Consider the following 27,290-nt stretch of genomic DNA (forward strand, 5'->3'; position numbering starts at 1 on the left):
ATTTCTATCATCCAAGCTAATTTCTTAATTGTATTAACAAAACATTATTTAAAAATTATATTAAATATATAAAATGTCTTATTCTTAAAAATTTTTAACAACTGTTTTGCGGTTTTAATGTATCATGTAAGTTTATAGAATAATTGTCACTTAACTTGACTCTTTAGTATTAACTTTTAAAAAAGTTTCATATTTAGTCCATTATCTCAATTTTTTCTATCAAAATTACTCTTTTCATGAGTTTTTCTTTTTAAAAATTAATATTTTTGAATTCAACTAAACAATTTCTTATTTTTTTTTTTTAATGAAAATTTAACAAATGTGACTTTGAACTTTTTATACGAAATAATAAAGTAATATGAAAAAGATATTTAAAAATAAATAAGTATGAATTTTTTTCATATGAGATTTAATATTCTATTATTTTCTTGTTTTATTTATTTATTTATTTATTTTTTTTTTTTCTTTGAGATATAACAAGAATTGTCAATTTTTTCAAATGAATTAAATCCTCCGATAAATTCGGAGTTACTTTTTTCTATTATTACCTTCTGTTTATGATATAATTTAAAAAATTATCTTACAGTCATTAAATTTAGATATAAATTGGATTTTTGATCAGTAAAATTTTTTTTTCATTAATTTTCATTATCATTATTCCATGTAAAAATAGGGCACACGTTTTAAAATAGAAAATAAATTTTTTTTTCTCACTTTAGCATTGATGTTTAAATATTTTTAATATAACTACTTGATTTTTTCCTATTAATAACTACTGTATAAAAAATGATTTAATACCTAGCATTTATTGTTGATATTAATTGTTTGCGAAGTTATCATACTGAAAAAAAAATTTATGTAGACTATGACAAAAATATCTTTATATTATCTTATTTAAGAGAAAATTTCATTAAGGCATATTTTTTTGAACCCGTATGTATATATCCTAGAGTGGTCAAAATTAAAAATATTTATATTTTCTTTTTCGTAATTTTATCATCTGAAACCTTTCTCGTAGGTATCAAAAAATTTTTCTTCAACGGGTGGCTTTGTATGTCAACTGTGCAAGTACCACATCGAGTTTTCAATTTCAAATATAAAAAACTTGTAATAAAAAATTTTTTTATTTTACCAACATAAACAATTGGAAAATTTTTCTTTCGAATTTTATAATATTCTTTTTTTTTTAGCAAATTTAATGATTTATGTAAAAGCTTCGAAATATTTTTTTCGTAATTTCAATAGGTAACAAATTGTCAAGCTTATATATGTTGTAAAATTTGATAAAATTATTTTTTGTTGTTTATCTTTATAGAAACAAAAATAAATTATTTCATCCTTTACTTATATTAAAAAATGGAAACTTGTTACGCTTTTTATAGAATTCACATGTAAAAAAAAAGACTTTTTTTTGTGAATCACCTAAATATATCTTTTCAACAAGTGCTTCTAAATTATTAAATGTAGCTAGAACTGTAATACTTATATAAAACTACAATTTTAATTTAAATTTATTATTTATAGTTGTCGTTAAAATTTTTTGTTTTCTTAGAAAAATATTTGTAAAAAAATTTTTTTACCTCACTTGTTGCATTATTTCTTATATAAGTCTGATCTCCAAAATCTCCTTGGTTTCCTGGGCTGTCTTCTTCTCCATCACTATTTTCAAATAATGAATCTGAGTTGTCTCGTAACAAAACTTCATTTCCATTACTCAATTTATCAACTATTTCTTCTTCTTCTTCACTCTCTTCATCAACTTTGTTTTCGACTACTCTTCCGTCAAATTCTTCATCTTCTGTAGGTACATCACCTTCATTAACTCTACCTTTTTTATTATCTATATTGCTTCTACCTTCATTTTCAGAGTTTTTATTTTCATCATCACTATCAGGAATCACTTCACGAGAATGATTGATTTCAATGTCTTTTTTTGCCTGATCTTCGTCATCACGGAGTTTATAGTAAGCATTTAAAATGCCCTCACTTGTCCGTTTTTTTGATTGCATTGTATTTTGCGTTTTAACCTATTAAAAAAAAAAAAATGATGAACCAAATTATTAAACTTTTTTAAACATTTATAATCTTATACTTTAGTTTTAAATACTTACCTTTCTTTTTCGTTTAACCTGTTTGGTTAAATCCATTGATTCATCATCATTATCACTGGATAACTCTAATGAAGATTTGTTTGCAATCGGACGTCGAGATCTTACATTTGGATTATTTATAGCTTCTATTGTATCTGAAATTTGAAATATATATTTAAATAACCATTTTGGGTTATTTAATAAACCCTTTTCTTGAAAGTTAAAACAAAATTTGAATTGAGAATTGTATAACTTTTACAGTAGTAACTTTTACAGTAGTTATTAATAGGAAAAAATCAAGTAGTTATATTAAAAATATTTAAACATCAATGCTAAAGTGAGAAAAAAAAATTTATTTTCTATTTTAAAACGTGTGCCCTATTTTTACATGGAATAATGATAATGAAAATTAATGAAAAAAAAAATTTTACTGATCAAAAATCCAATTTATATCTAAATTATATCTAATTTATATCTAAATTTAATGACTGTAAGATAATTTTTAAATTATATCATAAACAGAAGGTAATAATAGAAAAAGTAACTCCGAATTTATCGGAGGATTTAATTCATTTGAAAAAATTGACAATTCTTGTTATATCTCAAAGAAAAAAAAAATAAATAAATAAATAAATAAAACAAGAAAATAATAGAATATTAAATCTCATATGAAAAAAATTCATACTTATTTATTTTAAATATCTTTTTCATATTACTTTATTATTTCGTATAAAAGTTCAAAGTCACATTTGTTAAATTTTCATTAAAAAAAAAAATAAGAAATTGTTTAGTTGAATTCAAAAATATTAATTTTTAAAAGAAAAACTCATGAAAAGAGTAATTTTGATAGAAAAATTGAGATAATGGACTAAATATGAAACTTTTTTAAAAGTTAATACTAAAGAGTCAAGTTAAGTGACAATTATTCTATAAACTTACATGATACATTAAAACCGCAAAACAGTTGTTAAAAATTTTTAAGAATAAGACATTTTATATATTTAATATAATTTTTAAATAATGTTTTGTTAATACAATTAAGAAATTAGCTTGGATGATAGAAATATGATCAAAAATGAAAAATTTACCGAGTATTTTTATTTTATTTATTAAGAAGAACGTTACTTTTTTTTTTTTTTTTTTTTATTAAAATGTATTTGCATAATAATGCTTTAGAAAGAAATTTGTTTGTGGAAACAGTTTGCATTAATAATTTAATGTACACTCTAATTGAAAGCCATTATTATAATGGTATTTTTTAACTTTGTCAATTTATAAATGATGATAATTATTATAATATGGTACTCATCTACATATTTATCATTATTTTTAATGTTAATTGATTACTAGTATGCAAATTTTTCAATTCAATACTAGTAATACAATAAATGTTTAAATTAATTTTTGATAATAATTTAAATGATTATTTAACATTATCAATTTAATCACATCAAAAATTCAGTACATAAGATATTAACATCAATTTTTTTTACATATCTATTCATGAGTCTTTATATTACTAGTAGATAAAAAGCTTGAGACACATTTTTTTTGTGAATATATGTAGTTAATTTAATAAATTAAAACAGATATATTCGTAGATAAAAATTACAAATGAATCGTATATGATTTAATAAGCAAATTGACTAAGCAATAAATAAATTGCGTAATTTATTTTTTATTATTCTAATTTATCAATTGTCTGGACGTTAAGGTTAAGAAAAAATGTAAAAATATAATCGTTAAATCAAATATTTGTTAAAAATAGCTTTTATTATTTTGTAGGTTCAACCACGAGGTATTAATCAATGTGTAAGGTTAAATTTGCTGGAAAGTGATGTATTCGATCAATTATTTGAGCAAAACCAACCATCGCCTAATAAAATACAACGAATGCAAGATCAACGACGACAATTAGAAGAAGAACGTCGGCAAGAAGAGCTGAAACAAGAAGAAGAACGACGACAACAACAACTGGTAGAACAAAGGCTTCAGCAAGAAGAAAAGGAACTGCAATATGCAGAACAAGAACGCCAACGAAAAATATTAAAAAAACAACGACGTCAAAAATTATTAGAAGAACAACGTTTGCAAGAAGAAAAAGAACTGCAACACGCAGAACAAGAACGCCAACGAAAAACATTAGAAGAACAACGACGCCGAAAACTATTAAAAGAACAACGTTTGCAAAAAGAAAAAGAACTGCAATAAAAAGAACAACGACTACGACAACAACTACAATTATTAAATCAACAACGACAGAATCAAGGTGATAATGAAGACCAGGACGACGAGGAAAACCTCGATATAACTGATCCTGTTCATATTGGCGGTCAAATATATATACCAAGCTATTCTTACAACGAAGCCTTCCGAACATATAAGCCATCAAAATTTATAACATTAATGTCCCACGCTATATGGGGATCCAAAGCTCTCGCTCGTCGAGCGATCAAAATATCATCAACAAACCAACACAAATTACCTTTAACACCGAAGAAGTTGGTAGTATTAGAGAATCAATATAAGAAATTTCTGAAAGAACGGAATTTATCGAAGGATATGATTGCTGTCGAAAGAGCTGCTATTAATACATATTTAGGAAGATCTATATCGAGTGCTGAAAAGAAAGTAGCTCAACAGAACGAAAATCGTAACGACCATGTGTCAACTTAAGTACACGGAGATCTGTCTACATCTCAGTTAATTTTATAGATCTTAGTACGTCTGTATTAGAGTTTTTTAAAAAAATCGATTTTATTTTATTTTTTTGAAGAATTGAAAAACCGTTAAAGTGTCCTTAGATAAGGACTTTATTGGAATATGAGTTTTTAGTAATAATACTTAAAAGTGCCGATTTAAAAATTTTTATTGTTTATTTTAATAATACAGCAAACAATTTTGTTTTTAACTTTGGAATTTTTTACCTTGACTATAAATTGTTTCACAGAGATTTCACGAAATTTGCGTTTGTCAAGTTGTTTCGGAGATATCGTGCAATAAAAACTGATCTGTTATAAATTATGAAGCTATTACTCATTAACATTACAAAATCAATGTATGTTACTTTATTTTTCAATATTATCAACTTCTCAATAAGAATTTTAAATTAATATTTACGCTCGTAATAAAATTATCTCAATAGAAAAAAAAAAAACAAATCATGGAACGAGAGGTCATATAAAAAAAATTTTTTTTTATTTAATTTCATTTAAATAACTTTTTCGTATGATTTAGAAGAAACAAATTTTTTTATATGACCTCTTATTTCATTATTTACTTTTAGAATTGAGTTTATTTCATTGTTAGTGTTAATATCAATCAAAGAAGATCTTTGTTAAGAAGATTGTAATTTTGAGTATTAATATTTAAAGTGATATCCATTGATTTTGTGATGTTGAAAAATTGTAACTTCATAATTCATAACATATCAATTCTAAATGTTCGATATCTCCAAAACAACTTGACTAACGTTAATCTTTATCCATATCTTAATCATCCCTATAAAACGATTTTTGTCCAAGTTACAAAGTTGAAAAAAAAAATTTTCATGTGTTACTCAAATAGAAAAAAAAGTAATTTGTAAATTATCACCTCTATATTTTAATATTTAGAGCTCATATTCTAACATGGTCCGTTTCTATGGGTACTATGGCAGTTATTCAATGTTCTTCAAAGAAAAAATCAATTTTATTGAAACTTTTCAGTCTATATAAATGCAATTTTATTTTTCTATAGATTTACAAAATTTTTCATCTAGACTTGAATTTGAAATTTACAAACATAGATGAAAAACAAAAAAAAAACATTTCTAATAATATAATTTTTTATCTCAATACAAATATGTATTCATTTTAAAAATCGCTACTCGATAAACATAGAACTACATAGATATAAATAATTTTATTTCAGATTAATTTAAAATAATTATCAACATTAAATAGCTAGGTTTATATGTTATACTAAATTATTATAGCCATAAGATGAAGTAATTTTTTAATTTTCAAAATTTTTTTCATTTATCATGCCAGTAAAGAAAATAAAAAAAAATAATTTTTGTAATCATTTTCTTATTTTATTCCCACACACTTACCTGAGTTTTTCAATACCCGAAAAATTAAGTAAAATTTGACTTATTTTTAAAAATCTAAGAATTTCTAAAAGTTTCTACTTTACTCTAAAAAAGTCTGAAAAAGTCTTATCCTTCCTTTTGCTCAATTTTGACTACATGTCTAATTCATTCTGAAAAATTCTTCCAGAAGAGTCCAAAAGCTTTGCAACTTTCAGATTTTTAATTACTGAAAAAAAATTTGCCAGACTTTTTCATTCTATTTCAGAATTTTTTAGAATTTTTCAGAGTTTTTTTTACTTCTACAATTATTATTCAGACTTCTGCAAGTGTTATTCAGTCTCCAATCAGAAACTATTTCCACCAGGGGAATTTCTAATCGAATATTCGAATAATTCGAATAGTTCGAATAATCCGAATAATTCAAACAGTCGTTTTCTGTTGATAAATTAACTAATTTTCGTGTAGAAATTACTTTGTTTTATTGTATTTAACCGAATGAAGTCTTCAAAATTATTTGATAGTAAAGTCTGCTTATTGTTTGTAATAAATATTTCTTGGTCTACTCGGACCCCCCACTCCGGGGCACCCTGCCATTTTGATATTTCTCCGAAAAAATTCGTTTTTTTTTTTTAAATGAGATCTACGACATGATGGATCAGACATTGAAGACGATTTCGTTGTTGTCGCTTTTCGCTGCTATGGCAATCACTACGGCAACGATTACTATGGCAACGGTTGAATATTAATGAATAAAATTTGTAAAAATATTGATTAATTGAATTGTTGATAGTAAAAATTTTGACAGAAGTGTCTTTAAATAAGGGTTGCGATGAGCGTAATATCAGGATGAGCTTGTGTCTTAAAAAATGTCAATAATCAAGAAATAACGTTGTATTTTGTCCACTGATTATATTTTCACACGCTTTTTTTAACGATATAAGCCAATCTTGGAGTTATACTTATCGAGACCTTTCATTCGAATACCCACACGAATTTTTCATATATTTTATATATTTTACAAATATAAGAAATATCATATGTATAAAATATATAGAAAAATTCGTGTGGATACTCAAATGAAAGGTCTCGATGAGCGTAACATCAGGATGAGCTTATATCTAAAAAAATGTCAATGACAAAGAAACGACTTTGTAGTTTGCCTCCTAATGATATTTTGAACGATATAAGCTAATTCTGGAGTTACACTTATCGAGACCTTTCATTTGAATACCCACGCGAATTTTTCCATATATTGTATACATATGATGTTTGTCATATTTGCAAGACATATAAAATATATAAGAAAAATCGTGTGCGTACTCAAATGAAAGGTCTCGATGAGCGTAACATCAGGATGAGCTTATGTCCGAAAAAATGTCATTAATTAAGATATGACGTTGTACAGTCAACGCTCTCTGTATTTGACTCGCCCGTACAGGACCATTCTCTGTACTTGACTCGTCCTTGTCCATAAGATCTGTGTAAAATCGTCAAATGCAGAGGAAGAATGTGGTCAAATACAGAGAGCGGTCAAATACAGAGAGGTCCAATACAGAGAGAGTCGACTGTATTTTGTCCACTGATGATATTTTTAACGATATAAGCTCATCCAAGAGTTACACTTATCGAGACCTTTCATTTGAATACCAACACGAATTTTTTACATATTTTACATATTTCACAAATATGAGAAATATCTTATGAACAAAATACATGAAAAAAATTGAGTGCGTACTCAAATGAAAGGTCTCAATGAACGTAACATGAGGATGAACTTATATCTTAAAAAATGACAATAACTAAGATATGACGTTGTATTTTGTCCACTGATGATATTTTCAACTATGTAAGCACATTTTGATTTTACACTTATCGAGTTTACACGATGAATTGTCAAATGATCTTTCGAATGAAAGATTCGAGTTTACATGAATCTTTCATTTATTATGTATGTTTCACAAATATGAGAAATATCATATACATAAAATCTAACATTTAAAAGCTTATGCAACGTTTTCATTGTTGTCGCTTTTCGTTGCTACGGTACCAACTTTGGCAACAGTTAAATATTAATGAATAAAATTTGTAAAAATATTAATAAATTAAATTGTCGATAATAAACATGTTGGCAGAAGCGCGCTCGATTTTCTAGTATATAAAAATTTTATGTGGGTACTCATATAAAAGGTCTCATCCTAGTTGCCCATGATAACCAAAGTGTTTACCATAGCAGCGAAAAGCGACAACAATGAAATCGTCACATCAACTTTTTAATAAAGGATTTTATATAGCAGTTTTATAATACTAGTTTTTAGTACAATATAAAATCAACACGCAATTAGAATAATTAATTCAGTGAAGAGAAAAATCAATTAATTTAAATAATCCTAGCTAGAGATAAAGCTATAGAATTTTCAAATGTAGTCTATATTGATACTCCTTCAATGTCTGATCGATCGTGTCGTAGATCTCATTTAAAAAAAAATGAATTTTCCCGGAGAAATGTCAAAATGGCGAGGTGCCGTAAGGTGGGAGGTCCGAGTACACCAAGAAATATTTATTTCAAATAATAAGCAGACTTTACTATCAAATAATTATGAAGACTTCATTTGGTTAAATAAAATAAAGCAAAGTAATTTCTCCACGAAAATTAGTTGATTTATCAACAGAAAACGACTGTTTGAACTATTCGAATTATTCGAATATTCGACTCGAATAGTACTATTCGATTCGAACACTATTCGCACACCCCTAATATATAGATATACAGTTTACATGGGGTGACTGATTCCCAATATTTTTCAATCAATATTTTTAATCAGGGATTATTATAAATATTCAACAGGCCAGTATTTATACAAAAATTCTATTAAATAATTAAGAAAGAAAAGAAACAGTGACATAAAAATTATTTATCTTTTAAGTAAAAGTTATCGAATCTTGATTTAATTAATTAAAGTTTTATTTTAAACTAGTTTTGAGACCTATACTATTTTGTGGATTGAAGGATACTGTAAATAGTTTAAAATTACCGCGCTTATCCTTGTGTTTGACGATTTTTTTATAGATTTTAGCGTAAATTGCATACATTTTTATTTTTATTTTTCTCCAGTCAGTGCGATATTAAATTATTCAGGATTTTTTTTTAATTCATGGATTTTTAAAAACTAAATATTTTTATCTTAATTATTATTCTTGCTAGTTATAAGACATGCCTTGTTGTCACGTTGTCAGTAACTTCACTGCGCATGTGGTGATCTGTTAGCTTACTTATGTATAAACAGCTCCGTGTCGATGTGTGTTGCTGTAAACTGTAGTTTGTACAATAACAATAAATATTAAACTTTTTAATATGTCGCGAGTGCCTATTCTCGTTATTTTAGGTTCAACAGGTACGGGAAAATCTCGGTTAGCTATTGAATTGGCTCAAAAGTTTGCAGGGGAAATTATTTCTGCAGATAGTATGCAGGTAAGATCAAATGTTAACGTCAAATCGAAAACTCCATGTGATTTTCTTATAGGTTAAGTCTCGGAGTTAAGTGTTGTGCTACTATACTTACATATCTACACATCTCCTTGTATTGATAACAAGTTATTAGTTAATATTACTCGTCTAGTTTACTTACATTTTAGAATTTTGTTTTATTTGATTTTTTTCGATAATAATTAACTACACGATATAAAAATAATGGTGGACATCCTCGACAAATTTTTGATTTTGAATAAATTAATTCAATTGTTACAAAGAAAATTTTGCAACTTTACATGAAAATCATTAAAAAAATTTTCTGACCGATTTTTTCATATAATTTTTTGAGTGCAATAGTGAAATTCTTACGATTGCAAACATTTTGAGACACTCATCACGAGCCCGTTTATAAATTTAAGGTTCTTTCGGCGTTTTTAAAGAGTGACAATTTTTTAAATAAATCAATATTATGTTTAACATTTTATACAACAAAAATCTTAAAAAGTTACCATTAAACGTGGATATTAAACATAGAATTGGGAAAGTAAATATTTTTTATTTTAGACGTTTTGGCCACTCATATTCTCAGTCGAATTAGACAATTTTACAAAGGCAGCTGGTTATTGATCGTAAAAAATAGTTGCAAGCACAATTTTCGAATTTGAACAATGTTGAATTTTAATGGATATCTCAAGGCAATCTAGTTATTAATAATAAATGATAAGTAAACAAAGAATTGAATTATTTATAGTTCATAATAAAAATGGTATAGAAGCTTTATAGTTAAACTTACAGTAAGAATGCAGTATGTACACGGCAAAAAATTCTCTGAAAATTTCTAATGCAACTAAGGTAAAATCCCCAATTATTGATAGGGGTCTAAATATTGACACCCTAAATGATTTTTAAGTATGGGCCATTCTACCTAATAAGTATATTTTTACGGGGCGACCCTCGCGGATTATGTTTAAAATTTGTGGAGATGTTCTCTATAATAAGAAAAAAATTCCCTATAGTTTCAGCCCTTAATATGCAGCGGTTCTGGAGTTATGATTTTTTGAAATAAATTTTTTTTTAACTTTTTTATTAATTTTTCTGATGAGGAAAACTTTTTTATTAAAATCCACAAAAAATCGTATCTTGTGGGAAAAATTCTCAGCTTTTGAATGAAAATATCCATTTTATCATAAACACATCAAAAGATCCTTTAAAATCCAATTAAAGTGGAAAAATTGATTTTTCTCGATGTGCGGCGCAAGGTACTTCTAATTTAACTTTTTTTTGAAAGATCAGATTTTTTTTTACAAAATATATGGTTTTCACGATGTGCATATTTTTTGTTCAATCACAATTGAATCGTCTATTTGAGAAACCCCATAAGTCAAAAATACTAAATTTTTCAGAAGAAGCAAAAAACATTTTTCTCAGTTAATTTTGCATTAACATCATAAACCAATGATGAATAATAATAATGTTAGTATCCCGAAAAAATATTCGAGCATGAAAAAATTTAATTGTTACTTACTACTATTTATAATAATGATTTGAAGTTGATTGACTTATGGGGTTTCTCACCAAAACGAATAAAATAGTAATAAAATTATTGATATTTTAATTTTTCTCCGTGAATCATTTATTATATATATAAAATAAAGTACAAAATATGTATTTGAACTACAATTAACGAAAATTATAATAAATTATCTATTTTTAAATTCAAATTAGTGAACTGAGAGTCAACAATAAAACAACATTTTAATTTATCACAATCTAACTTTATAAAACTAAAATTGCAAAAATTATTGAAATCAAAGTATTTAACAGTAGATAGGTATAATATATTTTTAATTGGTTATCATTAATTTTAGAATTGAAATCAGTTAAATCAGAGTCAACAATAAAACAACATATTTTTAATTTTAATTCATCAAGCGAATATTGTAAAACTCATTAAAATTCAAGTATTTAACAGTAAATTTAGTTTCTAATTATCTAATAATCAATGATTTTAAAATTAAAGTCAGTGAAATCACATCAAACAATAAAACAATAATTTAATTTAATTTTTTTAAACCCATACTGCGGAAATTATGAAAATTTAAGTATTTTGCATTGAACTGAATTTTTCTTCTCAGAAGAAGTTTTTTTGAAAAAAAAAAAAAAAAAAAAAAAAAAAAAAAAAACGAACAGAAATTTATTTTTGGAATTTTGAAATTGAACGTTTATTCGAAAAACCCCTTAAGTCACTGACTTATGGGGTTTCTCAACTAAACGAGATTTATATCGACCGATTGGTTAGGTCTTGAACACGGATTTAATATTTTTTGGTGCTGGTATAAGTGAAGGGAAATTCAGAGAACCGAAAAATGCAATGAACCCGATTTCGAAAAAAATATGACTTATGGGGTTTCTCAAATAAACGATTCAATCAAATCAAACGTAAAATCTTTATAATTAAAATACTTTTATTTTTGAACTTTTTTCAGATGTTGATACAGTTTTAATAAAAGCATATCCAATTTCATCATTTATCGGTAAAAAATTGTGCAATGTCTGTGTACCCTTTACCGTTTTTGATGAAGAATATCGTACGTCTAACACATTTTTTTTTGTCTAAATAATCATCATTCGTCATAATAGTAAAATCAACGCCTGTTAAATTCTTGATTGCCCAGGAATGCAAATCTTGTTGTGTCAGTATATGTTTTTTGTTTTCCATTTGTAATGAAGCTGATGATTCTAAAGTCAGCATAATGATAACATAAATTAGTAATAGTCCGATAAAAAGAGGATTTAATTTGCCATCCTAAAAGGCAGGTCTGCATTTTTCAATATAAGTTTATTTTAGCATACATTTAAAGGATTTATAGTTAATAAATAATAGTTTAAAAAAACTAAAAACACGCTTTTTATAGAAAACCAAACTAAAAAATAGAAAATAAATTTAAATTAAGAATAGTGTTAAAAATTTCAATAAATATAAATTAATAATAGTGTAAATAAAAAAAATGTATTTTATTTTAAAAAAAGCGTGAGGTGCATGGTGTCAATAGTTATAAATATTTTATTGACAGATATGAGTAGAGTGATTATCATTTTGATAATATCTTAAAAAGCACCCCACGCTTTTTTTAAAATAAAATACATTTTTTTATTTACACTATTATTAATTTATATTTATTGAAATTTTTAACACTATTCTTAATTTAAATTTATTTTCTATTTTTAGTTTGGTTTTCTATAAAAAGCGTGTTTTTAGTTTTTAAACTATTATTTATTTTTACTTTTAGTTTGGTTTATTTATAAAAGCGTGATTTTTAGTTTTTAAACTATTATTTGTTGATTATCAAAAATATTCAGGCGCGCAAATTACCCACGGAGAGTTACATACTGACATACTGACATACAAGTGAAGCTAATAAAAAATAATTATTTATAAATATTATAAATACGGGGAATCAGAGTTCGATTTCGGAGAGCGAGCCTGAGAAACGGCTACCAGAACCAAGGAAGGCCGCAGGCGCGCAGATTACCCACGGAGAGTTACTGACATACTGACAAACTGACATACAAGTGAAGCTAATATAAAGCGTGTAAAAAATGTTGAATATTATTCAGGGGGTAGAAAATAATTAAAAACCACTCCAAAAATCACTTTTTTGAAAATATCTCAAAAACGTGAAAAGATATAAAAAAAAGGTCCAAACAAAAAATGGAGGGAATAAAATTTTCTATAAAAACGTTTCGAATCACTTTTAACGTTTTTGCAATAGAAGCCGAGATATTTGCAATAAACGATCGAAATTTATTGCTCAGCCGGGTGGCATATTAAAAAATTTACAAAAAATAAAAATAAATGAATTTTTAGAGCTTAATGATTATTGTATAATTAAAGTAAAAAAAAAAAACATTTTCAGAAGAGTCGCATGTATAATAGTAATAAGAATAATTATGATCATAAAAATTTTTATTGTTACATTCTCACTTTAATATATTCAAAGCAAATGATATTATTTTTCAATGACAAAACTTTGCTGAAAATTTATTTTACAATATAATTTATATCTTCAATACATTTATAAAAATTGTAATTTATTCTTAAACCAATTGGCAGTGACAATAATTGAAATCAAAGAATCGGTTTTTTTACTTCACAATTCGTTAATTTTTAAAACTGTGTTAAATTATTTAAAACATTAGTACGCTTAAAATTTTTGGTATTTTATGGCAACTTATTTAGAGAGACATAGATGATTAAAAAATTCCGAGCACCATTACAATTTGTCATTTAAAAATAACTTTTTTTTACTTAAAAAACACAAAAATAAAAAAAAATACATTGTTATATTGTAAGTGTACTTTACAGCATTGTGAGCCCAAAAATGTCAATGATAGTTTTTATGTCTTACATTCAAACATTATTTAAGTAAAAAATTCTTTTCGATATTAGAAATCATTATAATCTAGAACTCTTTCTTCTTCAGAATCCTCATCAGATTCAGTGTTATTCAAAATATCACGAATAATCAGCCACTTCTGCTTCTGTTGATTTTCTAGATGTTGCGCCAAGTCCTCGTCAAGGTCTGACATGGTCGCTTACATTTTCTTGAAGTCTATCATTATCAGTAGAATTTTGAACTTGTGTGGTACAATCATCATCTACCAAAGTATTAGCTGATGTCATTGATGTTTTCTTTATCAACAGTACTCATTGAAACTGGTCGTGCGTTATTACAAGTAATTCCACTACAATTCTTGCAGACTTGTGAACAACGCAACCCAGCTTTTCGACACCCACATCGTTGAGTCGCACAGTTGGTATTACAGCTGCAGAACATCTGAAAATATAGTTTCAACAAGCAAATTTTAATTAAAATGTACGGAATCAATCATAAAATAATAATACATTGCAAATTACCTGTTTTAACAAATCTTCAGGAGCCGGTTGATCAGTTGTCATGATTGGAATCATCAACATATTAAGTCGTTTCCATCCCCATTCTTCAGGCTGAAGATTACTTCTCTGCCATTTTTTAATTTGATAGAAAACCCGTTTACTATGTGGAAGTAATGTTGAAGATGTAGGAGGTAAACTTGCCAGTCGAATTTCAGTCTTAGTTTGCGTAGTCAAAGTAACAAAAATTTTATAACGTAGTTCTTCAAGTATTAACTTTCCATCATGATGTCCATATAAATAAAAAATAAATTAAGTTGCTGCATTTTGCAAATCTTCTACACTACTAACAGGATTACTAAACACTTCTGATAATGCTCGTGCTTCTTCATTTTTTTCTAAAATCTTGATTATTCTTTTTTTACCTTTCCCAAATAAAGCGCTGGTTGTGTCACAGCCTGCAAAAGCGTGAGCAAATAATATAAAATCTTTAAAATTTTTATTATCAGAAAAGGAGTATAATTTGTTACTAGATTTTTTCGAACTGGTAAGCTTATAAAAGAAAATTTTATCCTTTGCTGGTGTGAGTCCAATCAATAAAACCAATAAATCGATGTCGTTGCCAACAACTGCAACAGAATTTCTACTGTGATTCTTTAAGTCTATCGCGGTATTGACGATAAGTAAATCAGCGTCTTCATCAGCTTGCTTAACTTTAATTCCTGTAGATTTTAGGCATTCACTTAAAGACTCAACAAATTCGTGTTTGTTACAAATATTGGATAAAAATTTCGTTTGTATTAGTATAACAAGCAGATTTTCATCAAAATCTACATCAGCAGCTACATTTTTTTCTTGTCTTTGATATCTTTCGTAGGACTTAACACCAAATTGTTCATTGCTGTATCCATCAAATCCAACGACTGCGTTACTAGTAAAATGAGTAACAATGTAATGGCGATACGATTGAAATAATTCTAAGTATGTTTTACCATGAGGCCAAGTGACTTGGTGAAGCAAAAATCCACCGTCGACTACGAATAAAAAAGATGATAACAACATATCACTTTGAAGACTGGTCCTGAAAACACTAAGCAATTCTGACTTTTGGGTCTTTCGCATGAAGCCTGCAGAATCAAACAATGATAGGGGAAACGGCGATAATTCGTATTTAAAAGCTTTTTTAGTCAGTTCTTCATCATTTCTTGACAATACACAAATTCGTTGGAATAGAAGAGTAGAGTTTACATTAACAAATTTATTATCTATACGAACTCCTTGCTTAGCTGATGACAAAGGTTTCACTTTAAATTTGCAAATCATACTCACATTTTCAGCAGTTTTTCCAATCATAAAACTCATACTTTGCTTTCCAAGTTCTAAAGCTTCATGGCAATTTATATTGTCTCCGCCAACTATTCCTGTTGATAACGAAGTTATAGATTTCCGCAACTCAAAAGGCTTATATTTTTCTAACCAAGATGTGATGGCTTGCAAGTCTTTGTAATCTTTTGTCAGGCGATTATTAGATAAATCCACATGTTGTTCACTAGTACTGGAGTGAAGATCGCAATAGGTTTCCAAGCTGTCCATAACCGCAAATGATGTAGGCGTACAAGCTAAATATCGAGCTACAACACTAGGAGTTACACCTTTACCAAGTGTTAAATCAGTGCCAAAAAATCTATTAAATGTTTGTTCTATAGTCATGTCACTCCAAATTCCAGACCATGCTTTGTAAGACCGTTGAATTGTGAAATAACCTTCTTCAGTGAAAAGTCGATATTCTTCATCATCCATTTCCATTTACAGTTTTATCATGGACTGTAAATAGATTTGAGCAGATTTCGCGTACAAGAAGTGTCCAGACGCGTGGAAGAATGGCAACATTTTCTTTACACTCTGCAAATGAAGCTGCCAGTTGCCTAAACGTTCAGCTTCAATAAATTGAAGAGCTATTGTCACCATTTCAAAGTACTGAACGAATAATTTGGCTGTTGGGTCATTTGATTTCAATAAATTTAGTTGATTTAGGAAAACTTCTGACATTTCATTTAAAGTGACATCATGTTGACAAAAGTTGTAGTTCGGAGGATTTTCATTCCAATCAGTTAGCTGCTGTCGAACGAATGTATCATATTTTTTGAGATCAATCAATAATAGTTCATCGGCCATATATTTATATAAGTATGTTCCGATAGCTGTAAACGTCAATATGTGGGCACGTAATGCACGTGACAATGCTTTTCCACTCATCATATTTTTCACATATTCTGAAGCATATACAGTACCCCAAATATCCTCTAAACCACTTCCGTCCATAATGTAACCGATAGACCCTAAGAACGACATTAACGTGTGAAACCCACCCAGTCGTACAACAACATTCTTAATGTCATCATTGCCAGCAACTATTTCAGTAGCTTTGATGAATAATGGCTGGTCAAACGTTACAATGCACGTTGTTTGCTTTAGTCGCTTGCATTCAGCCATTGCATGAACTATAGCTGTGTTTATTGAAGTATGTTTGGAAGGAGGCTCATTGATAAACGGCAAACATACTATACGTGAAACACTATCTTGAAGCAAATCGAAACTCAATACTTCCATGAAGCCTCTCCAGCTGGGAAGTTTTTTCTCGAAAATTGATTTGCCTGACAAGTAGAGAAGATAATGTGGCGGTAACTGTGTAGAATCATTTTGAAGAACATTTGAAACATCCTCGAAAGTAATAGTCTTCAGACCAGCTTCTTGTGTAGCTCGATACGGAACTGTTTCAACATTGCAGCACAATGCTAATTGAGCGGCTAAAGGCATTTTTTTCAGAAACTTTTTACCATTTTTTACAAAAACATCATTGACAATGGACATTGTTGGTGGATCCATCATCGTACAAGCTTCAAATAATTGTAAGTGATAATATGAAGCTGACACTCCTAATTTAGTTAATAAATCAATAATTAATCTTGAGCCACTTTTTTTGTATATATACGTGCCGACAGCAAGCTGAAGATATGAAGTGAAAGAGTTAGGTCTAATACTTGAAATTATTGCATGAGCAATATTATCTCGCTTCACAAAATTTGACGGATCATTTTGTTTATGTGGTAAAATCAAGCTACTCAAAAAGTAGTTCAGTAAAACTGGTATGTCTTCAGCCACACTATCAAGAAAGTCACTCGATGCGCGGTAGGATTCAGTTTCATACTTTTTCGCCAAAATTTCATGTTTTAAAATCTCTGTTGCTGTCCGTAAAATGTTTTTCTTATGTAAATCATCATAATTTTCACTGTCTCCTAGTAAATCATCACATAATGCAGCAGCTGATTCGTATTTATAATATATTACTGTATCTTGTCCTGGATGTTGAGAAATAATAATATCATTACCATATCGTTCTTTTAATTTACGATACAAGCGTCGATTCGAAAGTATGTTTTTACCCATAACTTTTTGAAGTTTAGACAAATAAAATTTAGTCTCTTTACTTTCTTCAATATATTTACAAATTTTTTCAACTATTTTTTGTGCCATCTGTTCATCTTCACTAATTTTTGGCTCTGGCATTGGCATTATAAAAAAGTTATCGTAACATGCTATATGATATCGAGCTTGGACTGATACCAGTGAGGCAATACCATGTAGTCTCTGCTTCATTTCATCTCTAACTTCATCATTGCGAACATTTGCTGTTGTTAATATCCATTCCATGACAAAATTTTGAGTAATTTTATGTGTTCTAGGTTAATTGTGGTACCATCTATTCCCGCAGAACAAACAATTTTCAAGAAAATTGAACTCATGTTCTTGTGAGGTAGGTTGTACTTGTCCTTCTGTCGATGTAGATGGTAGAAGTTCCTCAGCCGATTTCTCAACTCGTACAAACTTCGTATTATCGGACGATACTTGATATCGTTTCCTGCAAACTAAAAATAGAATGGATGATTTAAGGCAATTATTGTCTTAAAATAATTAACTATCAATATTTATAATTTTTATAATCAGATATCAAATAAAATTTTTATTGCTTTCTTTCAAATATTTATCACTTTTTCCATTACAAATTTTCATTGGAAAAAAAAAAAAAATTAATTATGAAACATAAATACTACTATCTTCTTTTTCACATAAGATATAAGCCAGAAATTTTAGCTTTATTAAACTATTCATTAAGTTAATTTTTAATACTTCAGGATTGATAAATTAACCCATTTCATGCAAGATATAAATATAAGCATTTCACAGATTAAGAAACAAAATTTTTTATCGATCATATTTTTGTAACACAAACGTATAAATTATTTAATTTTTCAGATAAAATCGAAAAAGATGAATAATTTATTATGATTTAGAAGATCATTACTTGCAATAAAAACATTTTATTGTTTGATTATATCAGCGTGAAAAACACGTGGAGTAAAATATAAGGTTATCCCAACGTATATACAAACCATCATGAAATCGACAAGACTGTTTGCCTTTCCACTCTTTGTATTTCAGGTCCTTTTTCACTTGGCTTTTATTTATTAATGTTTTAAGCCAATTTCTTTGACAGTTGAAATTGTGTCACAATCATTTTCAAGAGGTAATTTGCAAATTGAACACAATTCACACTCCATTTTCACTTGTCAACTTGTCAACTTTAAACACAATAGGCAGGCACTGAATAATTTATATTTTTAGAATTACAAATGCAATCGTTAGTTTTTATATTATACATGTAAAAAATGCATATAGTGAAATAAGTAAATATTTTGTAACGAATTGTTTTTGTGAATGAAAACTACATGTGGCTTACATTTACTAAGGCCCAGCTGCACGTATATAGAAGTGCGCATGTGCAATTTGGTTTGGATCATGCGCATGCATCTGGTTACTCAGAGTATAAGAGTAACAAAGACAAGCTACATACAGGGTGCCCAGACTTTCTTTTCGGCGTGTAGCCGACCTGTGGCGCTAAAGTCGCCGAAAGTCGCCGCGATCAATTCAAATGAAAAAAATCAAATAAATTTTTTTAATATTTTTTTTTTATTAAAAATTTAGTATTTTTTAATCATAGTAACATGTTTATTAACAAATAGTTAATCTTAAAAATAAAATTTAACTATAATTAACATGGATCTTATTTTTTTTATTAAAAATTCAGTATTTTTAAATTATAAGACCATGTTTATTAACAAATAGTTAATCTTAAAAATAAAATTTAACTATAATTAACATTGATCTCAAATTATTAGTAAAATAAAACTTATTTTGGTTAATCAAATTATGATTAAATCATATTTTTTTAAATAAATAATTTAAGTTAATATATTAATCATAGATATCGTCGATATCATCTTTGTCATCCTTGTCTTCTGAATATTCAAGTAAATTCATGGCGGTTATCAAATTATCACTAGCCATATTATCATTATTGTCATCTTCATCTAATTTTTTGGTTACTTTTTGACTCTCATACATTTGACTAGTAAATCTTTTTACCATGTCATCAGTTGGCATATAATTCTTACAGCACAGCTTAAATACTCGCATATGAATGCGTATTCGCATTAAAGAGACTAGCATATCTATTAACATGCGATTCCTACATTTTGTTTTGATCACAGCCATCACACTGAATACACGTTCAACATCCGCATTGCTTGTGGGCAAAGATAGTGCCCTCAAAGCAAATGCTGCTAAATCTTTAAACCGCTTAGAGCCATTAGCATTCTCAATTTTGTTTACAGCAATCCAAAAATCAATAGTGCTAATGTTCTCATCAACATTGTCACAAATTTCATTAATTCTCATAGTCCTTAAGTTCCGCCACTGTCTTTCAATTGCATCTCTGTCTGCGTCTTGAGCTGTAATAATATATAATACATAGATATTACGTATGCATATCGTATGTATTAATATTTATTTACGTGTATATTTACCTGCTAAATCCCATGGTAGGCACTCGACAGAAACATTAGACGTTTGATCCATGCATAATTTCGGGGTAAAATACCGTATGTTAGTTAAAACTGAGATATTATCAGGAAATCTCTTAACTAACTCCTCACATAACTTGAGCATGAATGATCTTGATCTCACTTTCACAGTCTGTAAATTTTCGCTAGAAATAGTAGACTTGGTAAGATACATAGAAAATTTATAACCAAAATCAACTGAGTCTAATGGTAGTAAGGAGTTATCAAAGTCACAGTTAGCTTTTGATATTGCACGTTGTACAGCAGCTATATCTGCCTGATGGATCATCGCCGTTGAAGCTGTTTTTGACGGAATAGATTTTAAATAAATAGGCTTAAAAATTCTCCTCGCTACAGATAATAATAGAATTCTTAAATCAGTATAAAGTTTTGTTATGTCAGCATTTGCTTTTTGGAATGCAATATTTAAATCAGTAACTTCCTTTAAAACAGTATCTAAAAACAATAAATAAAGTATGTTGCTTTCGTCTCTATACATCTGACCTAAATTTCGAGCAGTAATATCTTTGTTGGCTGGAGAACTTTCCAATTTAGTAAAAAATGCTTTTAGTGAATCCCACTGTTTCAAAACAACTGTTACGGCATTAGTCCATGCAAGCCAACGAGTATCAGAGAGTTGAACCAATTTCGGCGGCTTTTTTCCGTCCTTAATTTTTTCATACATGGTTCTATAAGTTGTTTGTCGTAACGGACTTTTTGAAAACCAATTACGAGTTTCTCTTAACAAAAAGTCGACAGAAGCTGGTAATTCGTCACTTGCTTTTGACGCACATAAACTTAGAGAATGGCAACTACACTTCATTAGTTGGACTTTGGGATAGTCTTTTTTGATTAAAGTGAATAAACTGTGCTTCACACCGCACATATTACTGGCTCCATCAGTTCCTATGCCCACTAATTTGTCAAGATTCAAGCCAACTTTAGAGAAGAATTCTCTGAAATTCTTGTATAAGTTATCGGCTGTAGCAGAGGACACTTCGTCAAATCCTAGAAAGTCCGTAACAAATTGGTTGCAAGTATTACTGAAATATCGGACGCAGTACGCCATGTATTTAACCGTCGACACATCTGTCGACTCATCCAATATAACTGAATAATCTTGGTCACCAATATCTTTAATTAGTTCAATTAACATTTCAGGTGCCACTACGTTTAAAATAAGTTTAGATGCTTTTGTGCGGTGTAAACGTACTTTTTCAAGCTGACTACCTTTGCCAAGTTGCTTTAAAACTTCACCCAAGTGATCTACACTTTTAATTGAACTGTGATTTGCAACATACAGTGCCATTTTAATTTCGGCAATTTTTAATTCTCGTTTTTCGGATGGATTGACTAAAAAATTAATACATGAGTAATTATTTGTCTACATCTGATAAAAAGTATCATATTAAAAATAAAAATTAAGACGTACCGTGATTCATTAACGACGGTTGTTGTTTTCGGTTCCGAGACTCTGCTTGTCGAATGTGTGACGATGTCTTCGCATGTTTTTTGAGATCAGTTGCGTGAGCCCTTAAAGGAACATTGCAATATTTACAACGAGCTTCACCTTTTCCTGATGCAATTGAATCAGCATGGTTTTTTGTAATCCAACCTATGTAAAAAAAAGTAATCAACTAATTTGTTTTGTTTTTAACTTAAACTATAGATGAATTATATTTTAAATAATTTTAATTTTATTTCACCTTTAAAAATAGGCTGTTTTTCCCAGGCTTCACGATACGCCTTAGCGTTTGTCATTGCTTATCATATAATACTTAAATTACTCAATTAATTAATAATTGCACAGCTATATAAGTTTCTTTACTAAGCTAATTGACTAGTGAATGTACTGTTTATTTATGTATTGATATGTATGTCTTGTGTTCGCTTTGACTATTAAACTTACACGCTTATCTATTCAATATGACACTATACACACTATCGATTGTTATACTTTATAATATCGACAAATCGATAGTCAAGCAGTATGATATAATTTCCCTAAAGATGACTCTGGCGGTAAATATAAAAATAATTAATGTTGAAACAATACATTTAATTGTTTGCATAAAAATATATAATTTCTAAAAACCATAAATAGAAAAAAAAATGATATTTTATTTCATTTATTGAAAAGTCGCCTATCGTCGACTAGTCGCCTTCATTAGAATTTTAGTCGCCGACTTATTTCAAAAGTAGCCTGAATGGCGACAAGTAGCCTCATCTGGCAAGCCTGGCTACATATATTTCTCGCGCTTTCTACCGGGAGACCCAGAGGCGTAAAATCAGGGGCAATTTATTTTTCAATAGATGAACAGAACAGGTAAAATCTCAGGTAAATGTGTACTTTTATGGGGATATAAATGTCGAGTCTTTGATAAAAATGTTAAAATAATGTAGATTAAAAAAAAAAAATTTTTTTTTCTTAATTTTCGATTAAAAAAAAATACGTTAAAAAAATACAATTGTTTATCACTTTTTAAAAAATTAAAAAAAAAAAAATTAAACTTCTCAGATTATTTGTTAAGCTTTGTAGATGTAAATTAAAAAAAAAAAGTCTAAAAATTCATTTTTTTTTATTTTTTGTAAATTTTTTAATATGCCACCCGGCTGAGCAATAAATTTCGATCGTTTATTGCAAATATCTCGGTTTCTATTGCAAAAACGTTAAAAGTGATTCAATACGTTTTTATAGAAAATTTTATTCCCTACATTTTTTGTTTGGACCTTTTTTTTATATCTTTTCACGTTTTTGAGATATTTTCAAAAAAGTGATTTTTGGGGTGGTTTTTAATTATTTTCTACCCCCTGAATAAAATTCAACATTTTTTTAACTATAAATCCTTTAAATGTATGCTAAAATAAACTTATATTGAAAAATGCAGGCCTGCCTTTTAGTATAGCATTTAAATCCTATTTTTATCGGACTATAAATGCTTTTTTGTTTTTAAATTACTATGATTTCATTTTTTTTAAGCAATCAAATGTCAATATCGTTGAATTTTATTTGTGGTAATGTCTCAAGTAATGTTTTTACTAATCAATTTCTTTTTTTAAAACGATAATCAGTGATATTTACTAATTAATTTTAAATAATTAAATAGATTATCCGGATACACCGATTATTGACAGGTTAAAAAACTGATTGATCTAATTATTGACATACCTTAGCCCCAATTAATGACACATATGCTGTGCATGTGTCGAATTATCTGCTTATTTTTATTTATCGAAACTCATTATTAAGTAATCAATATTATTAAAGTTTATTAATAATAATTTCCATAAATTTGATTTCTATTAGATTGATTACTATTAAAAATGTAAAAATCAATTTAAAAATAATGCATTGAATCAGAAGAGTTCAAACTCTTACAGTAAATTTTTTAGGTTAAAGTAAAAAAAGGCGTCCATATAACGCTGTCGACTGGCTGTCAATATGAGATTCAACTTAAAAATTATGAACTAGTTATTGAAACCTATTATTGAAATATTATAAAGCATACAATTAATTTCGATTATTTAATTTTATAAATTTTTCATATATTAACAATTGACAATTGTTAATTAAAAAAAAAAAGATCATTATAATTAGATGAAAAAATTAATTTAAACTCGGCATTTAAAAAAAATGCTTTTCTAACCAAAGTTGTTAAAAAAATAGACGCTCGTAAACTGGTTTGTTAAACTGGTACTGACTTTTTTTTCAATAATTAATATTTAATATTTTGAACTGACAGTAATTTTTTCAATTTTTTAATTAATTAGAATTTAATAAAAATTAATACGATAGTTATTCTTATTAAAGATAATTAAATATATTTAAAAAAAAATTTAGAGTGTCAATATTTAGACCCCTGTCAATAATTGGGGCTTTTACTTTACTTAATTTATAATAAGTAATGATCAACTGAAAAAAATTACCATTTCAAACAGTAAAATCGTGATTTTAATGATTACTTTATAATATTTATCATTTAAATGCTAGAATTTATTATTTACGTGGCGAAAATGCTATTTCTAACAGTAATATTCGCTATGTGAATGTCGAAAATGTTAAAGTATAATAATTAAAAATTTAGACTTTGATATTTATCATTTCGTACTTAAAAAATAATCGCATGATGTGTGGGACTCCTTCTTCTCCTCATTTGTGAAGCTAATGCTCGTCGCCCGAGTCAAAGTTAAAAAACTAATTTCAGCCTCCAAATTCTACTCGAGGGTAAGGAGGCTGAAATCAGTTTTTTAGATCTGTACATTTGGTTAATGAAACTCCTGACATAAAAATTTCTCCAACGTTCGTATAGCGTTGCGGTTAGGTCATCTGCATCAGGAAATTTCCAACGATCTTCATCGGGAAATTTTTGTAAATCCTTATTTACTTTTTTATGTACAAATTTTAAATAATTAGTTATTAAAGATTGATATTAAACACTGAACCACTGACTTAATCGATTTCATTTAGAGGTTATACTTATGAGGTAAAGTACATCGTATTAGTCACTTACGTGGATCGTTAAACGGATTACAACAATCCACTGTCAATCTTATACGCTTACTCATTGTGATCAAAAATCAAAGACGTGCAATAATAGTTATAAACTGAAGCAATTATATTTATGTTAACTTCAAGCTGTCAAGCAACCACAGAAAGACATTAGTCAACAAATATTCACAAGAACAAAAAAATAGAGAGAGTTTTAAGCGCCATCTGCATCGTATAAACTCAAGTTTTTAGCGAGCAGTTTGAAATTTTTAAATATTTAACAGAAAATTATTTTACTATCCCGAATAATCGTATAACACTTAGCGGATATAACGTTTAATTTAATTGTGATTGAACAAAAAATAAGCACATCATGAAAACCATATATTTTGTGGAAAAAACTCTGATCTTTCAGAAAAAAAAAGTCAAATTGGAAGTATCTTGCGCCGCATATCGAGAAAAATTAATTTTTCTACTTTAATTGGATTTTAAAGGATCTTTTGATGTATTCATGATAAAATGGATATTTTCATTCAAAAGCTGAGAATCTTTCCCACAAGATACGATTTTCTGTGGATTTTAATAAAAAAGTTTTCCTCATCAGAAAAATTAATAAAAAAGTTAAAAAAAATTTTATTTCAAAATTTCAAAAAATCATAACTCCAGAACCGCTGCATATTAAGGACTGAAACTTTTAGGGAATTTTTTTCTTATTATAGAGAACACCTCCAAAAATTTTAAACATAATCCGCGAGGGTTGCCCCGTAAAAATGTACTTATTTGGTGGAATGATCTATATATTTAATTATCTGTAATAAGAATAACTATCATATAAATTTTTATTAAATTCTAATTAATTAAAAAATTGAAAAAAATTACTGTCAGTTTAAAGTATTAAATATCAATTATTAAAAAAAAATTAGGAAAACGGTTTAACCTAAAGGCCATCCCTGCAACTTCCCGTTTCACTCTGGTAACGTCTACTTAAGTCCGTTTTCAGACGAGTTAGGTTGAAGAAGGTTCTTAATGAAACTCTGTTTCACTCTTTTAGCGCCTAGCTGGGATTGTACGATGTATACGATTTTTTGTTTCTCAGACGAAAAAGTGTCAGGCAGGGTTTTATTAAAACCTATTTCAACCTAGTTCATCCTTAATAGCCTAAACTGGTTATATTTATAGTAAAAAAAAAAAAAAAATTATCATTTAACTGTTGGTTACTTCATATTATTATTTGCATGACTGTTAAGGTAATGATAACTATTAGTAATGTTAATTTATAATTATACAAGAATAATGATATCTAAATGAAGACAGAAGAAACGACGAAGAAAACACAAATTTCCGTTGAAAAAAAACTCAGCTTTACTGGGATTCGAAATCGAGACCTCACGATTACGAAGCAAGACTGGATCCCCTCTGCTACTCGAAGACTAGTCATACAGTAGAAATATTTGTTTCTATTTAAGCTACAACTGACAAAATTAAAATTAACTCATGTGATTAAATATTATTATTATTTCTTATGTCATGGTTAATATTACTGTGATTATTATTGTTAATTTAACAACGTTGTTTACAAAGTGCTTAAAAAATTTCATCGCGAAAATTGCCTAAATTTTTAACTTCCCGCTAAGAAAATTGAAAATTTTCAAAAGTTGGGAAGTTATTGGTTTTACCCCGTTTTTCGAAAATCAAGTTTTCAACGGATGTTGACGTTTTGAGGTCCTAGGAAGCTTCCCCGATTGTTTCCGCGATGGTGTCCGTTTGTCTGTATGTATCTATGTAAGTATGCATGTAAGTATGTATGTGTGTGTATGTGTGTATCGCGATTGGCGTCATTCAAAAGGGCTTGACCAAACTTAGATTTTGAATATTATTGGGACCGATTCGAACCGGTAGATCTTGAGAAATTTAAAAAAAACTACAAAAAAAAATTTTTTCGAATGTGTGTTTTTTTTTAATAACTTTGAAACGGCTTGACCGATCGATTTCAAAAACTATTCAGCTCTTAACATTAAAAAACCACGTCGATCGCCGCCAACCCGGTCGAAATCGGTTAATTCGTTCGTGAGTTATCGTTGTCGAAAGAAAACCGAAAAAAATGTTTTTTCGGAATTACTTCGAAATTTTTCGTTTAATCAATTTAAACTTAAAGATCCTTTATGGGGCTTCAAAAGCTGCGACACAAAAATTATATTTTTGAGCTCTTCGAGTTCAAAATGTCAAAAACTGTGCTATTTGTTCATTCTTTAAATTTTTAATTTGGCAAACTATTCTTTTTAGCAATTAGGTCAAATTTTTAAGTAGAAAACTTGA

At 28.0% G+C, this 27,290-nt stretch overlaps 1 protein-coding gene across 1 annotated transcript in view; it reads left to right on the forward strand.

The window, feature by feature from the left end:
* Nucleotides 1-9,418: 9,418 nt before the first annotated feature.
* LOC123268346 (tRNA dimethylallyltransferase-like) overlaps nt 9,419-27,290 on the forward strand; it is a gene marked incomplete at its 3' end in the record, with an annotated part of 170,428 nt that continues 152,556 nt past the window's right edge. Inside the window, 1 exon segment of the mRNA XM_044733333.1 lies at nt 9,419-9,631. Within this exon segment, the coding sequence (XP_044589268.1) occupies nt 9,515-9,631 (117 nt within the window).

This window comes from Cotesia glomerata, linkage group LG7, assembly GCF_020080835.1.
Source record: "Cotesia glomerata isolate CgM1 linkage group LG7, MPM_Cglom_v2.3, whole genome shotgun sequence".
NCBI classification, from domain to species: domain Eukaryota; kingdom Metazoa; phylum Arthropoda; class Insecta; order Hymenoptera; family Braconidae; genus Cotesia; species Cotesia glomerata.